Here is a 15871-nt window from a genome sequence, read left to right as displayed (position 1 = left end):
GATGTCGACGTCAACGTCAACACCGCAGCTTGGCATCCCATATGCAAAATTGTGCGACGTGTTGAACAACAGCAGCGGCAACGGCAACAAGTGTCGGTCTTAATCAAGATACATTCAGATTTACATGTGAACTCATTTATGTACACACTTTGCTAAGTTAGAACACATAACATTTTAGTACGAAAGCAGTCCCCAAAGAATGCACAAGATCTGCGCGAAATGCAAATGAAAGCCTTACTATTTCTTTGTGCCAATTACTTCTCGAAAAAAAACTATAAAGAATACCAATAAATAATTTTTATTGCAGCACAATTAAAGCTACAAGCTAAACAGACAGACTTAATGGGTTATGGCATAATTAGGCTACCAGGGCCTTAAGCTGCTTCTTGAAAAATAAAACAAACTAAGTCAAAAAACAAATAATTCTACAACTTACATTAAAAAATATGTTCGCTTCAGCTGCTTCTTGGACTATAGATGTAATGCAAATATATTTCTTTTATAGCATAAAATGATTTAAATAGCCATAAGTCATCTGGCTTCAACGGTTTTTGAAAACAGCAAATAAAATTACTTAATTATATCTGTAAAAAAATCAAAATGATTTAAATATAACTAAAATTATAATATCACAATAATTGCATTTAAATCCCTGATTTATTTCTCTACAAAATAATTTTCAGACGTTGAATCATAAAACGCCTTAGCACAATTTTTAAAATAAAAAAAAAAATAACTGCAAGTAATTAATAAATTAAAATAAGTTTCCTTAAAACTAACACCATAGCCAGAACAAGTTCAGGGGTAATTAAGCATTTAAGACTCTTATTAAATCATACAAAAAACAGCAGAGAAGTCTAAGTAAACTTTGAGTAAACTTTTGAATTTAGTATGAATATTGAATCTCAAGTCTTTTCACTGTGCGATACTCTGTTTAAGACTCAAGAAATTTGCTAATTAACTCAGTTGGTGAGCTAACTGTGAAAACATTGTTTCAAAACTATCATTATTAGTAATTATTTTAATTAGTTTAATGTAATTATACATTATTAATTCGCACTTAGCTTTTGCTTATATCTTCACATACAAATTTATACTTTTTGGATAGGTATTTATATCCCAGCTAAATATTTATACAAAAACTCGTTCAAAAGTGTTAGAAATGTAATTATTTTTTAGTTCTAATCAAAAATAATCACACAAAATAAAGTTGGCAATGCTAGCTTTAAATTGATAAATAATACTTATTTTATTTTCATTTGCTGTGCTGGCTATGGGCTTGACATAGAAATCTGCTCGTCAAATATATGCTAAGTTTAAGATGTCTTTAATCCAAACCCCAAAATACACAGCTGGTCTTGAGAAAACAGAGTACAATTACTATTGGGTTAGGTTATCGTGAGCGTGTAGATTAACCAGAAATATGCAGACCCAGAAGCACAAATGCCAGCACATACTAATGTCATGGTACTTAGTTGGCATAGGCATTAAGAAGTAAGTATATACTATGGAAAAAGCATTTATCCCCGCCCAGAGACATGGGACGTGAGACATGAGACATGAGATATGGAGAGACACGCGCGTGACACAATTTCGCTTAATTGAATTTGAAGACACTGATTATGTGCAGCCTATAGAAAGATACATATATATATACATATTAGACTAGACTAGAATAATATTTTCATAACGATGAGATACCGAGTTGACTATCCAACTGTCCAACTGTCCAACTGTCCAGCTGTACAATTGCAAAGCTAAACCGAATTCGTGCAATGACACAATTAAAAGAGATTCACGGCTCATCCCAACTAATTGCCAGATGAAATATGATTTCCTTTGACACTGAGCGCACTTTATAAAGTCGACTTGTCTCGTTTCCCAGTTGCTGCCTTGATTTTTCAGCTTTTGCCATAGCTTTTGCTTTAGCTTAAACGGCCTGTGCAGTTTATTGCTATTATTATTATTATTATTGTTTCCATTAGAATTTGTAGCGTTTCCCTTGCCCGAATCACGACGCTCTGTTTGTATTCGCATCGAGTACTTTTGTATATATTAAGTGTGAGTACACTCACAGCATGCTTGAGTGTGTATGAGTATTTGCCTCAGCTAAGGTCTCTGCTTTCAATTGAGCCGCCACGCTAATGTTCATTGAGACAGTAGCAGGAGCATTGTCATTTTTTTCTTTCTCTGAATTCCCTTGCAGAGGGTACTATAATTGTCTCGTCGAGTGTGTAACGAATTGGCGGAGACTTCTTTTAGAGTCGATGGAGCCATATTCTCATTTTGCCACTCAGCTTACAAATACCAAATATATATCCAATTGCAGCAGGCAGTTGCCGTATAGAAACACGATATCAAATAGTTTCGAAAGGTATAAATAAAAACTTTTTATCCGGAAGAAAAATATGCTTATGACAAGTGCTATGATGCCCACAACACTTGGCAGAAAATGTTGTTTCTTGTTTGAAAAAATATTTAATTTATATTTAATAATTGAATTAAGTTGTGACCAAGTTTACTTCGGTTGGTAGGGTATGTAATCTTCGGCATGCCCGAGGTAGGCCTGCTTTCTTGATTCATTTATGAAAAACAGCAATACAAATAAATATTCCACTGGGTTATCGATTTAAATATATGTATGAACGTATAAAACTATCTTTTCAACTAAATATTCCGCTTCTTTCTTTTAAAAATCTGCCATAATGGCAAATTTCACTGAAAATCAATATTGTTGACGATAAAAATAATAAATAAATGGTTTGTTTAGATTGCGAATATTTTATGGTCTTAAACTAGATTTTGTTTCGCTTCATATCATTATTGTTTATGTATTTGATTTCAAAATTCCAGTTCCATATTTCATTTGTGAAAAAGTTGTTGTGGAGAACACAGTGGAGCCGATTAATTTTATTTTTTTGTATTTATTTAGATTATGTATATGTATGTATGTGGGCAAATGTTCTCTTTCCCATTAGCTTAATCGCAACTTTATGCGTATATACATATGTATATGTGTTTGTATATAATAATAAGTATTTGTCATAGCTATTTTCTTTGGATATCTTTTTTGCGACACAAACAAGCCAAGGGGCACAGAATTATTGTCAAACAGTGGAGGGAATATTTCCACAACATTAAATAAATTGTAGATACTCTGTGACAATAGAAACTAGAATCAATATATTTGTATAGATCTTAATATTAATATAAGTTTAGTTAGAGTATGTATATTATTCAGAATGATATACACATTTAGCTTTTAGTTACTGCCCTTACTTCAACGCTAATAACTGAAAATTGCTTTGCATGTGCAATGGTTTTTTTTTATACCCTGCTTTCAATTACACTCAGTGACTGCATACGTATGTATCAGTAAATTGCTCTATTAAATGAACTCCGGCAACTGAAAACATTCCATTTTACACGTCTTGTCTTAGTTCTGTTATTGACAATATAATTAGGCATTAAAAGTGCCAAGTGTAATTTGCAATTATGCGATACGATCTGATTGAATGAATCGAGCATTATCAATGGGTATACACTTGACTATATACAGTATGGTAAGCACTGATGCGAACTGCAACGAATGCTATTGATAGCCATTGATTGCTTAAAATAGCTATACAAATTTTGCATTTGCGAAAAAAGAAAAAGAAACAAACAAACAAATACAAAAAAAAAACCTTATGCAACGGTTTTTTGCTTAGGATGTACGATTCGCGCATTCAAACGATCGCTCGTTGCGCTTTATAAATGGCACACAAATCGACAATTTCCTGTGCTCTACGCCCAGCAAGCGCCGCCGAAATTGTCGCTCGACATGTTTCCCAGCATGTTCCCAAATTAGTCAGAGTACCCGAGAGGGGAGAGTAAGCTAGGGAGGGGGCACTACAACTAATGTGTATGCGGACTGCAGTTACGTCAAGCTTTCAGCTTGCACTGCAATAGGTTACACTTTTTCTCTTGCCTAAAATTCATTTGAATGCATGCCTTTGTTGCTATCTTGCTGCGGGGCGTATGCGCAATGTATCATTTTTGTGGCGACGCCATGCGCTCATTAATAGAACTAATCAAATGCTTTAAAATTTTGTGTGTGTGCCATGTTACTGTAGATGGCGCTGCCATTATAGACACTAGATGGCGCCACAATTAAAACGTTTTAATAAGACAGAGATCAAATTAAATGTGTTTTAAATCAAATAAATATTTGAATGAATATTTTATGCGTACTTTTTATATCAAACTAAGATTATGTTTTAGTATTAAGTATATATCTATATATATATCCAAGAATATCCGGTGTGCAGTTCATCGTTTTATAGTTTTATTATTACGCAAATTGCAATGATTTTTTTTTGTTCTGTGTATAATGAATATGTATTAAAAGTAAAAAACGTTAGTGTTTTGTTAAACTTTAATATTTATTTCACTTCGTTTCAGTTTCTTACAATATTTTTAGCAGTTGCTTTCGTACTACATTTTACAATGCCTTTCGCTTTTGCTTAAATCAATTGATTTACTTTTATATTATATTATGTTATTTATTTCATATAATGCTATGTTATGTGTGTGTATTTTGTGTCTGTGTATGTTTAACATTGGTTATGGTATGCATTTTATTTTGTTGTATATGTTTAATTTATTTGTAACCTTTACTTAACAATTTAAATATTCGATTTTACTTTTCATTCGCATTTAACATTTCTTGGATTCGCAATGTTGTTTGTTCTTAGTATTTTTTATTAAACTATAGTTAGCAGCTAACGGTTTTAATTTTTATCTTTGCATTTCATGAATACATTTATATAAAAACAAGTTTTTTTTCATACAAAATATAAACTAATTACAAATATTCATATATATTATTTTATATAAATGTATATTTATAAGTATATATATTAATAACGTTTATGACTGAAAATTAAATGTTTATTTACAATAACTGGACTTTTGAATTTTAGATAAGCCATAAGACATAGTTTTTAAGTTGTTCGTTTTGTTTTGGTTTATTTAAATGCGCAAAGGAATTTATTGTTTGCTAAATTTTACAATACACATATAAACATAATTTTATAGTTAGAATCGATCAAAGAAATGCAGCTTATCTTCACTTTTATCATTTGCTATAATATTTACATTATGTATTTAGTTTGTATATGTATTTGTATAATATGTTTTTCCACATTAGGTAACAGTGCTGTATTTTTTTACTTTTATCGTTTTTCAATTTCATTATTTTGCTGGGTTAGTTTCTTTATGTATACATTTAATTATGTCATGTGCTTCGGGTAGTTTCTAAAAATTATACTGAAACTTTGACCTATTTTGTTCTTTTTTTAATGAAAAGAAACACGTTTTTTTTAATGGAATGGCTTATTAGCTCCCTAACATTATGAATAGCCAACCTTATATCGATTGTTTTTACTGTATGCATTGTAATTTATGCCAAATTTTCCACGGTTCTTTGTAGCGCCGACTTGAAACAGTTTATTTTAAAGTCTTAAAGCCTAATGCACATCTTGAAGCTTAGTCAAAACTTGTAGTTAACCTTCTTGTTGAGGTTAGATTCGAATGATTTTCGTATTACTTTCAATATTTATCAAATACTTGTAGTATTTAATTTTGGAATCGCTTAAAGCCAAGCTGCCTTTATCTCAAATAACACGCTGCCAAATTAAATGTTTGAATTTATCATATATTTTACATACATGTATAATTGAATACTATAGAATATATAAAATACATTTATCCAAACAATTTGCTAGCCTGGGTTTTGCTTTTGGGCATATCTAACGATATTTTGCGCTTAGTTTACGAATAGTTGTAAATAGTAGACAAAAAAGGAAACGATATATGTATGTATGTTAATTAAATGTGATTTATCCTCGAATTGATCTCGCTGTTGTTACTCTCGTTACAAAGTTTCTCAATTATTACATTTAACTATGCCTTAACATAAGATCAACTAAATTGCACTCATCCTCCTTAGTAATATCCATACATATTTCAGTTAAGTTGTACGACTTTCAACTAGATCATGCTATAATTTTACCCTCATGTACTCTTATAGTAATAGCATGCTGATTTTCTTAAATTTTTATTTTGCTGGTAGTCTCAGCGCATCTATAAAATCTACTGCATCTCCTCCTGCTTGGGCTGACAAGATCCGCAGCACTTCTCCTTATAGCGATGCAATCGACAGAGACCCATGGCACGAGCATTCCGACAATATCGCGAAGTATCGCGACAACCAGACGATTTAGTGACTGTGAATATAAGTTGAGATATGGATATGCATATTGATAATTATTCATATGTAATTGAGAAACAGATAAGCGTAGATATTCGTATAAATTGTTAAGGATATCGGTTAAAATATTCAAATAATTTTATATTCATTTGTCGACATAGAAAAATACAAAAAGTACCAAATAAATTAAATAAAATAAAATGAAAAAATATCAATTCAATTAAATTTAGATAAATTGTATAAAGTAAGAATATATTAGAAATGCAAGGAATTTCTTATAATATTAAAATAAATCTACCTAATAAAACTCGATATTCGTTGCTAAGACTGATTAATATAAAATAACTGTGCGCATTCAAAGACTAGTTTAAGAGCAAAATGAATTTGATTTGCTGCTGCACATCAACTGTTTTATGGGTCAAGTATAAAATCTGCTTATAAAATATGTAAGGTTATTTTTTTGTTTTTACTTCTAAGTATTTATGCATATTTGAGCATCAAATGCATTTGATAAATTATTAACATCGATATTGCAATTCAAATGTTGATTTGTTATGTTTTGAGTTAGAGATGAATGTAGTTATGTACTTACGCTTGGATTGACATTGGGGACTCTTGCACACCTTCATGACAGCCGGTCGGGGTTGATGCTTGCAGACATTGCCGGCGGGTCGACGGCTGCCATACCAGACACACTGCAGAATGCGGAATTTAATGCCCTGGCGACCACAGGGCGCATTGCACTGCGGAAGGAATTGCATTTGTGGCATTAATAAAAGATACGCTCAATGTTGCAAGGCAGGCACAAACCATACACTCACAAAACAAAATTAAAAAAGAAAATCGCCCTAATTAAATTCAAAAATTTCTCTTTTTAGAAATAATAGAAAATATTATTAAAAAGAAGAAATTCATTCTAATTTTACTCTCTGTGCTTTCATATTAGAGTCTGATTTAGTTTAGCTCTGTAAGTTTTTCAAATAAATTTATAAGCTATGTAAATTGTTTGTATATGTAAAATCTAAAAATACAAAAAAAAGAAGTAATAAAAACTTGATTATAAGAATTATTCAAAGACAGATTCTTTTAAATTTTAGAAAAATGAAATTTAGAAAGATAAGCACTGGTTTTTAGAATGAAACTACCATAAATTAAGGGCGATTTTTTTTTGTCGGAGTGTAGTAATAGTCATAGCCAGAGCCAGAGCTGACATCCACCCACCTCGGACCAGGGCTCCACACGCCAGACGCCCTTGCAGCGCTCGTTGTAGCATTCCTGCCGCCCCGTCGGTCTCTCGTACTCGTCGCAGAGGCTGCCTGAGCTGCCGTTCTCGTAGCGGCAGCTAACCTGCCGCCGTTGCATGGCCGTGTTGCGCCCGTGGCACCGCGAATTCTGGCAGAGAGACCAATCGCCCTTGGTCCAGTGCGGACAGGGCTCGTTGCCGCAGCTCTGGAACGTGTCAGGCATGTCCAGCCCCTGGGCACGGCACTCTGCATTCTCTACGAGTTGGGCGACGATGCCATCACCATTTGACAACGCAGTCATCCTCGACGTTGCCTTCTTTGTTGCCTCACGGCGGCAGCTCAGTGTGCGACGCTGTTTGCATGGATAGAGGTGGCAAAAGAAACAAAGTTAACTGTTATTCTTGCTGCTTTCTTTTCTTGCGGCACATAAAACAATGCCAGCAAGAGGCCAGAACAGCAGGCAGGCAGGCAGACAGGCAGACAGACAGGCAGGACAACCATGTTTCGGTCTTCTCCGGTCACTGGCTGTTAAAATATTTAAACTCGTGCTTGATTTTTATGTGGACTCGGGATACACAAATCCTCTCGGTGGCTGCTGTGCAATTTTGCTCTGTCCTGTCCTGCTTGCATTTGGCTAATTATTATATAAGTGTCGTCTGTTGCTTGGGGAAACTGTTCGCTCTCTTTTCTAATGCTTGTGCGAAATACATTTTCATGTCTTTTGCAAAGCTCATTTTGCCAGAAGGGTAAGTCAGGATTTTATATACATTGTGTTACGCAAATAAATATTTACATTTCATTAAGATTTCTTTGACGGAAAGTCATCTTAAAAAAAAATAAAAAATCACAATATTCATTTTGATAACAAAACTTTGTTAAATGTATATATATATTTTTTATGTAGCATTTGTATTTTAAATTAAAATCAAGATAACCAATATGAATAAATATTTTGTTTGTTTTAATAGATTTAATGCTGCTTTTTGCAGTGAAATAATAAGAAATAACTATCTCAAAGTGTTTCCCCAATTAAAATCAATCAATATTTTGTTTACTTTTTAATAGAATTAAAAAACTTTAGTGTTTCAGTGATGCTAATCTGAATCTCTTGCAGCACTTTGATCCCCCTTTTGAAACGTTGAAGCAACATTAAGTGACTGACAAAAGCAATGTTAAATCGCAAACGGTTTCCAAGTAATCGATTTTGAGAACTCACCTGCAAACCGCTGCCAGCAGCACCGCATTCTTGCGAGCACTTGGACCAATCGCCCAGCTCCCATTTGTAGTCATAGTGACCACTTTCCGACTCCCCCTCGTCGCTGCTGCCCCCCTTATGGTTGTTGTTGTTGCTTTTGCTGTGTGTGTTGGTTGGTGAGGCCATTGCGATTGTTGTTGCCGTTTCCCAGCGAGCGTGTGGCATATGCGGCGGCACATTCTCCGTTTGGGGTGGCTCTCTGCTCTTCAGGCTGGGTATGGCAAGTTCCACTCGACCCGCCTCGGTATGCAGCTCTTTGGTTACCACACGAGCTGCTGATGGGGATGGAGACTGAGTCGGAGACGGGGAGGGGACAGGCTCATCCTGTTCGTAACGCTGTTGCGGCTCCAAATCGAGACCGTAATTGAGCGCCTCACGTTGCAGCAGATGTTGTCCGCGCGAGTCCTTAAAGCGCTGCAGTGGCCAGAGTAACTGCAGGGAATGGGATAATCATCAAGTTCGGGTTACGTATGTTAGCTTAAATATTAGGCAAAAGTTTGCTATGTATGTAGCCCGCATGCAGCATGTGGCATGCAGCATGTGGCATGCAGCAAGTAGTAGGCTGCAGGCAGCAGGCAGCAGTCACATGGCAACTCACAAAGGCAGCATTAATTGAGCGCCATGTTGAGCTACGCTATGCTACGGTAAATTTGCACGGCCGTCAACACGTTTCCGTTTCCGCTTTCATACTGTGCAAATTCTATGATATGTATGTGTATATTTGGACGTGTGTGTGTGTGTGTGTGTGTGTCTACGTTTCAGTGCTGTCAAAATATAACTAGCCTCAGAACATAACGCATAACATAATAATAAGAAATCTGATTTGCATGAAAATAAAATACAATTGTAAAAAATGAGACAATTTTTACAGATGAATTTATCGCGATATCATTTTATTTATTTTATAAATTTTTTTTATATAATATAATTAATATGAGGAGCAAAATATTAGATTTCTGCATAATCCACAAACTGTTTAATTTTTTTTTTACTCTTTCAATAGTCGCTGTTTACATAATATGACCTTAAGCATGCATTATATATCTCAATTATTTACATACTTTATTCCTTTCTCAGAGTATTTGGTAAATGGAAAGTTTGAATTTGTCTTTTACATTAGAGCAGTATATATTTGATTTGCATATTTTCAATGACTCATTTAAAATATTTAACCTTCTGGCCTTTTTAATTATATTTACATAAGTAATTCTAAGCAAAGTAGCAAACGCATTTCTTTGATATATTTAAGTTTTCACAATCTAGAAGAACAAATAATTAAATAAGTTGTGAATATCATACTTTAGTATTTGAGGCGCACTTTTTCGCTTATGAAATCAAGTTCCCTCAGACCTCAAATGCTCAATGTATTTTAAATGAAAACCAAGTAAATTTCTGAATATCAGAAAACCCTCATGAACATAACGAACTTAAGATACATAAAACATTTAACCCTTTTAGAATAATTGATGCCTTTAGTCAAATTTATCGTCACATGTCACAACAGCAATTTCGATGATTTTTGTTTGTTTTTTATTAATTTGAATTGATTATTGAATGTTTCTTTTTAAATGCCCCATTAACATTTTTAAATTATTTATATTGTTGGTTAGTAGTAATGCTAATAAGAATTCGACCTAAATACTGTTTAAAACACCTTAAATATAATTTAATTCAATTTAAATCGCTGCTGAAATGATTTTTTCAACTAGCAGCTTAATATTGCGAACAATTCGTTTTGTATTAATTCACTTTACGTTTATATCGTATTTATTTTTGAAATCTCTTCTGACTAGCACAATAATTTATAAGTTTCAATCGTGCAGCGCTCGGATGAATAAATAAATCAAATTAAATAAAATGTCGCTTCCGCTGCTGGTTGTTCTCAAAAATCACAAAATTTCAACATTATCCAAAGTTGGGACGGGGGAAGTGATGTGAAATGTGGACAACACTGACGCTGCTCTTCATGTATGCACACTTGAATTGGCCTCATCAATTGCTTCACGTTGACTGACTGCGTAGTGCGAAATCCGATTAACTTTTGAACTCTGTACCAATCTGTGAACCCATAGCAAACCAACCACCCTGGTTAACTCACCCCTCACCCCTCACCGCTCACCCTAGCACAAGTGCGGTGCAAAAATTTGACTACCAAATGGATTTTTGGGATCAACAATTTGCTGGTGCATATACAACGCATTTGATTTTTGACTTTTGGCAAACTATCGCAGCACCACACCCCCCATTTTGTATCCCCCGTAAAACTAGGATTGTCTCACTGTAAGTATCATCATCATCATCATCATCATCATCGTCGTCGTCATCATCGTTGGTCGTTTTCATTTACAGCCCGACCCGTTGGGGTCGATGGGAGTGAGCCAAAAAAGATGATTTCCCAAGTGGTACTTGAAACCGACAAATACGGTTCAGTGTTTGGTCTTGTTCTTGTTGTTGTTCTTGTTGTTGATGTTGCAGTTGCATCTGCTGCGCTTTTATGTGAAACTGCTGCTCCTTCCGTAAATGCATATGCATGTCTGTGTGTGTGTGTGTGTGTGTGTGTGGGTGTGTGTGTGTGTGTGTGCAAGTGTGTGCCGTTGTCATTTGTAGCTCGACACTAACGCCAACGCCTCCATAGCCTTTTATTGTCACCGCAATCGCAATTGCAATCGCTGGCATTGGCATTGTTCCTGTGTTGCTCTTGTTATTGCTCCTGCTGTTGCTGTTGTTGTTGCTGTTGTTGTTGTTGTTGTTGCTGCTGCCGTTGTTGTTGCTAGTGAGCCCCCTGTCAATACGTACTGTAGTTGAAGCAGCAAGCAAAATTGCTGGCAAGCATTTGCAGCTGCTACTCTTGCCCCTGTTAGGCGAAGCTTTTGTTCAATGCAATCTTAGAAGGCTAATGTTAAACTCATTATAAGCATCGTACTAGAGGCCTTTTGATAAGACCAATTCTTTCAATGTGGTTATACTAAATAAATCGATTTTGTGGCTAACCAAATAGTCAAAGCATTGTTGTGCTACGCGATGTGATGCATTTTCCAAAGGTATATTAATGAGAAAAAAATATATTTTAAAACTTGTCTGAAAGATATTCATTTTTTTGTAGATGAACTTTAGTTTAAGATACTGAGAAAAACATAAAGCTAGACAACATAATTACTTGAAGAGTTTTTATTAGTTCTTAATCATATTAATTAAGAAACTAAAAGTTTTCCAATAAATTTAATCAGACTCAGCGTGATCTGCGTATAAGCGAACTATAATATAAACATTTAAGGGAGAAAAGGTTTAAGAATATGCATATAAAATATGATTTATGCTTTTAAAGAGAGAAACACTAAATGCATTTTCGTAAGTTAAGAACAATTACAGCAATGCTTCCTGTACAATTTTGAATGTGAATATAAACTGCGTGACTCCACTAAATATTTGTGTCAACCTATCTTTATTCAGATATATTCATATTTTGTTTTTATGAATCAGAGTGCAATCATTAATAAATTTTAAGTGGATTGCCTTTTGGGTAACTTTAGCTGTACTCATTAGCATTCAAAGGTGAATATTTATATATTTTCTGCAATCATTTAAAAGAGGAATTTTGAGGCACGCACATCGTTAAATTCTCACGCCTGAAAAGCGGTCCAAGCATTGCCATTGACAACTAGGTAACCAAAAAGGCATAAGCCAACAATCAGCCATAAAAAAACAGTTACAAATAATATTCCCCGGATTCCAGAGTGAGTTGACCAGACAGATACCCTATATCGCTATTTCGAAATATTTGGAGTATTGTTGGTGAGTTTATAGAGCAATTAAATTCAGATCTTTTGAGATAAACTTATTTTTTTATGTTCACATACATATATTGGACTTCAGTTTAATGCCTAAATATTATACCCTATGTAATGTGTACAGGGTATGAAAGCCAACTCACGAAATGTGCAACATATTTTTTTATTATTTTATTCGACTGAATTTAATTTGCGCTTAAATGTTGCATTCAACATATACAGAGAATGCTGCAATTTGCAAGCAGTTTAAATGGAGCGCAGAGTCAGAGAACCAGAACCATAAAACCGCCTCGGGGCCTGGTTATCCTGTGAGCCTGCCAACATCCTGCGAGCGGAGCATTAATAAATAGTTGCAATCAAAATTAAAAGGGCAGCAAAATTGCGCAAACCTTTTGCAGTTTGCTTCTTTAAATCATTTTGCCAGCAGCTTGATGAATAGCACTAGAAATTTTATGTAGCCAAGGGGAGGGGGGGGATAAGGAGCCAGTTGGTGGTAGCTGCAGCAATGTTTATGCAACGTCTGTGGAAATTTATTAACGCGCCCTTAGCGCTGCGATTATTGGTACAAGCTTTATAAATTTGTCAGATTTGTGGAGCCTACGCAGAAAAGTCAGTTGCATAATTAATAGGCGAAAATGCTGAGCCATAAATTGCATGGCTCGTACGAGCTGTTATTCATCTTGGCTAATTGGCATGTATAATGACCAAAATGCATTAGCCTGGCTACCAGCTATACTGCTGTACAAAAGCCAATCGCCATTCAATGGATTGCCTTGGCCAAAAGATAAACTCGCTGCTAATGAGCACAGTTAGCCAGTTGAGTCAACAATGTAAATTGCCTTGAATTAAATAGCATATTAGAATATAGAATATACTGTAAGGTAAGCATATAGATAAGGTAAGATAAGGCTCATAAAAGTGGCAAATTATTGAATGCCATTAAGCAGAAGCTAGAAGAACATTGCATTAAACAGCTGACGACTGCGAAATACTGTAACTTGTTAGAAATATAAAATTCGTATAAGATATTTTCAACTTTTCAAATAATATTAAGAGAAATGTTACAAGGAGAGTAAGTTTCACTTGTTCATTGTGCAATAAGATGATCAGTAGCCACATCATTTAAATTGATTGTCTCCAGTATCTAAATTGTACAATATTTGGCTTTTTAAACTCTGATAACAAATGCATCTGTGAATTACTCTCATTGCTGGAAAAGGAGCAGTACAATCCCATTTATATGTCAATTATATAAACTGATTTTTAGTTGTAGCATTATGAATAGCACATATATAGTTCTCTATTAACTTATGCAGTCTATTGTACAATTTATAAATTCAAAAGCAATTGTACAAAATAATTTTTGTTTTAATTTATAAATTGAAACAATACTTTGATTATATTTTTTCTAAATCACTTAAAATGCGGTTGAACAATTATGCAATTATTATTTATTTCAAAATTCAAATGTGATAAATCAATATTTTAAGAATTAATTGTGAACTATTAACAACTATCAAAAATTTTAATATTTCAACCAATATTCGCTTGAGTGCCATTAACACATTTTTGATTGCACTGTGGAGCGAAACTTATTTTTTCTGTCTCAATATAGTTGTAACTCAACTAAATATATCAATATTGCAGTTAATATGCTTTTGGAATTATGGATTTTATTTATTTTACAACATTATACATGTGCTAAGGCTGTATTAAATATATTTCTTTTTTCTTTATTTGAACCAAATGTTAACGAATTTGTCCCCACAGTGCAGGGCATACGGCAACTAAATCCAATGCAAATATATTTAATTTTTAGTAATAATGCAAACTGATTATTATTTTAGTGGGCAGTCGAGCGCAATACCGCAAAGAGTTAATCAATGCGCCGCAAGCTCTCAAACCCAAATAAAAAAAGGACTTTATCATTGTGCCTGACACACTCAAATATATTTATATATATATAGCTAAAAGTTGTTGGCCAAAATCACCGTCCGAATAAGCTATGAATTTCCACATATACATACATATATATATATATATAAATATATATAGATACATATAGTTTTCAGTTGGCCAACCGTAAAATGTGCAGCATTATCAACTAGTTTTCGAAATTAGATAAAAATCGCATTGCGAGCCATTTAAGTGCCTGTTTAGATAGCCGGTCTGCATTTTAATGTGGCTTACAATTTAACGGTAACTAGCTTTGATAAATGTGCCATCTGCTTCCTGGAGGGAGGCAAGAGTTGCAAGTGACAACCATAAACTGGGTTGGAGGTTAATCCTGCGTTGTGCTTGGCCGTGCGTCATAAATTATTTTTGCCAAATCTGCATTTGGCATTACGGATATATTAAATTGGCTTGCAGCAAATTTCGTTACTAAGCAGTTGCTGCACACTAGCCAACTTCTATGCTTAAGTCTCACTGGTTTCTATTAAGCTGCTGCTGCTGCTGCTGTTGTTGTATACGTTTTCATAACCAAAAACCACCATACTAAATTACACACACAATTCTACACACAAACACAAAACCCACACACACACACACACACACACACACACACACAGAGCATCAACTTGGCCGTCAGGTGTAAAAGGCAACTTTTGGGCGATGCCGTCGACAGCGTTGACTGAAAGCTAATTTTCTATGCCAAAAATTTGTTTGACTTGGTGTACACATATATAGTATATATATATAGGGTATAACTTTTATGAGCTGGTGGGGAAAATGCAAAAGGTGAGGTAGAAATTGCAATGAACCCGCGCGGCAAACAAACTTTTCAATTAATAAATTAAGTTTGTGGCAAAAAAATTTGTTGCTAATTGTTTGTTGGCTAGCACATACACACACACACACACACACACACTCACAAGCACACATGGCGGAAACGCTTGACGTTGAGGGCGTGGCACTTACCCAGCCAGCATACCAACAAAAAATTTGCTTTTTCTGCTTTTGCTGCTCTTGCTGCTGCTGTCATTCAATGGCAGCGAGAAGAGCTCATTAAAAACTTTTGAAAAAGCATAAGTGAAAAAGTTATTAAACATTTCACATATTCTTTGTAAATTTGTATTTGTTTCATTTGCATTGACTAATATTTTTGCATGCATCTGAATAACATTTCAATTAACATGCAATCTAAAAGTAATATTTTAAACAAGTTAAAATACACTTAAAAACAGAGTGTATCAAAAGTTGAGTAGGGAAACATCTAATTGATTTTGTGTACTTGTTAACCCATATTACTTATTAACCTTATTCACATTCATTTTCAAAATAATAGGTGTTCTATTATTAAATGGGAAAAAATCTCCGATTATATTTTTAA

The 15871-nt window shown here is 34.2% G+C and overlaps 1 protein-coding gene across 3 annotated transcripts in view; it reads right to left on the bottom strand.

The window, feature by feature from the left end:
- Positions 1-5752: 5752 nt before the first annotated feature.
- LOC6562139 (protein madd-4) overlaps positions 5753-15871 on the bottom strand; it is a 73679-nt gene continuing 63560 nt past the window's right edge. For 2 of the 3 annotated variants that reach the window (XM_032736361.1, XM_001987997.2), the window contains 4 exons: positions 8714-9184; positions 7475-7849; positions 6846-6996; positions 5753-6269 (listed from right to left, as the gene is read on the bottom strand). In XM_032736361.1, coding sequence (XP_032592252.1) covers positions 6136-6269; positions 6846-6996; positions 7475-7849; positions 8714-9184 — 1131 coding nt within the window. In that variant the 3' untranslated portion in view covers positions 5753-6135. The remainder of the gene's footprint in view (positions 6270-6845; positions 6997-7474; positions 7850-8713; positions 9185-15871) is intronic. The other variant, XM_032736362.1, reaches the window with a different exon arrangement.

Source organism: Drosophila grimshawi, unplaced genomic scaffold (assembly GCF_018153295.1).
Source record: "Drosophila grimshawi isolate 15287-2541.00 unplaced genomic scaffold, ASM1815329v1 contig_1377, whole genome shotgun sequence".
NCBI classification, from domain to species: domain Eukaryota; kingdom Metazoa; phylum Arthropoda; class Insecta; order Diptera; family Drosophilidae; genus Drosophila; species Drosophila grimshawi.
This window is presented reverse-complemented; position numbering and strand designations above follow the sequence as displayed.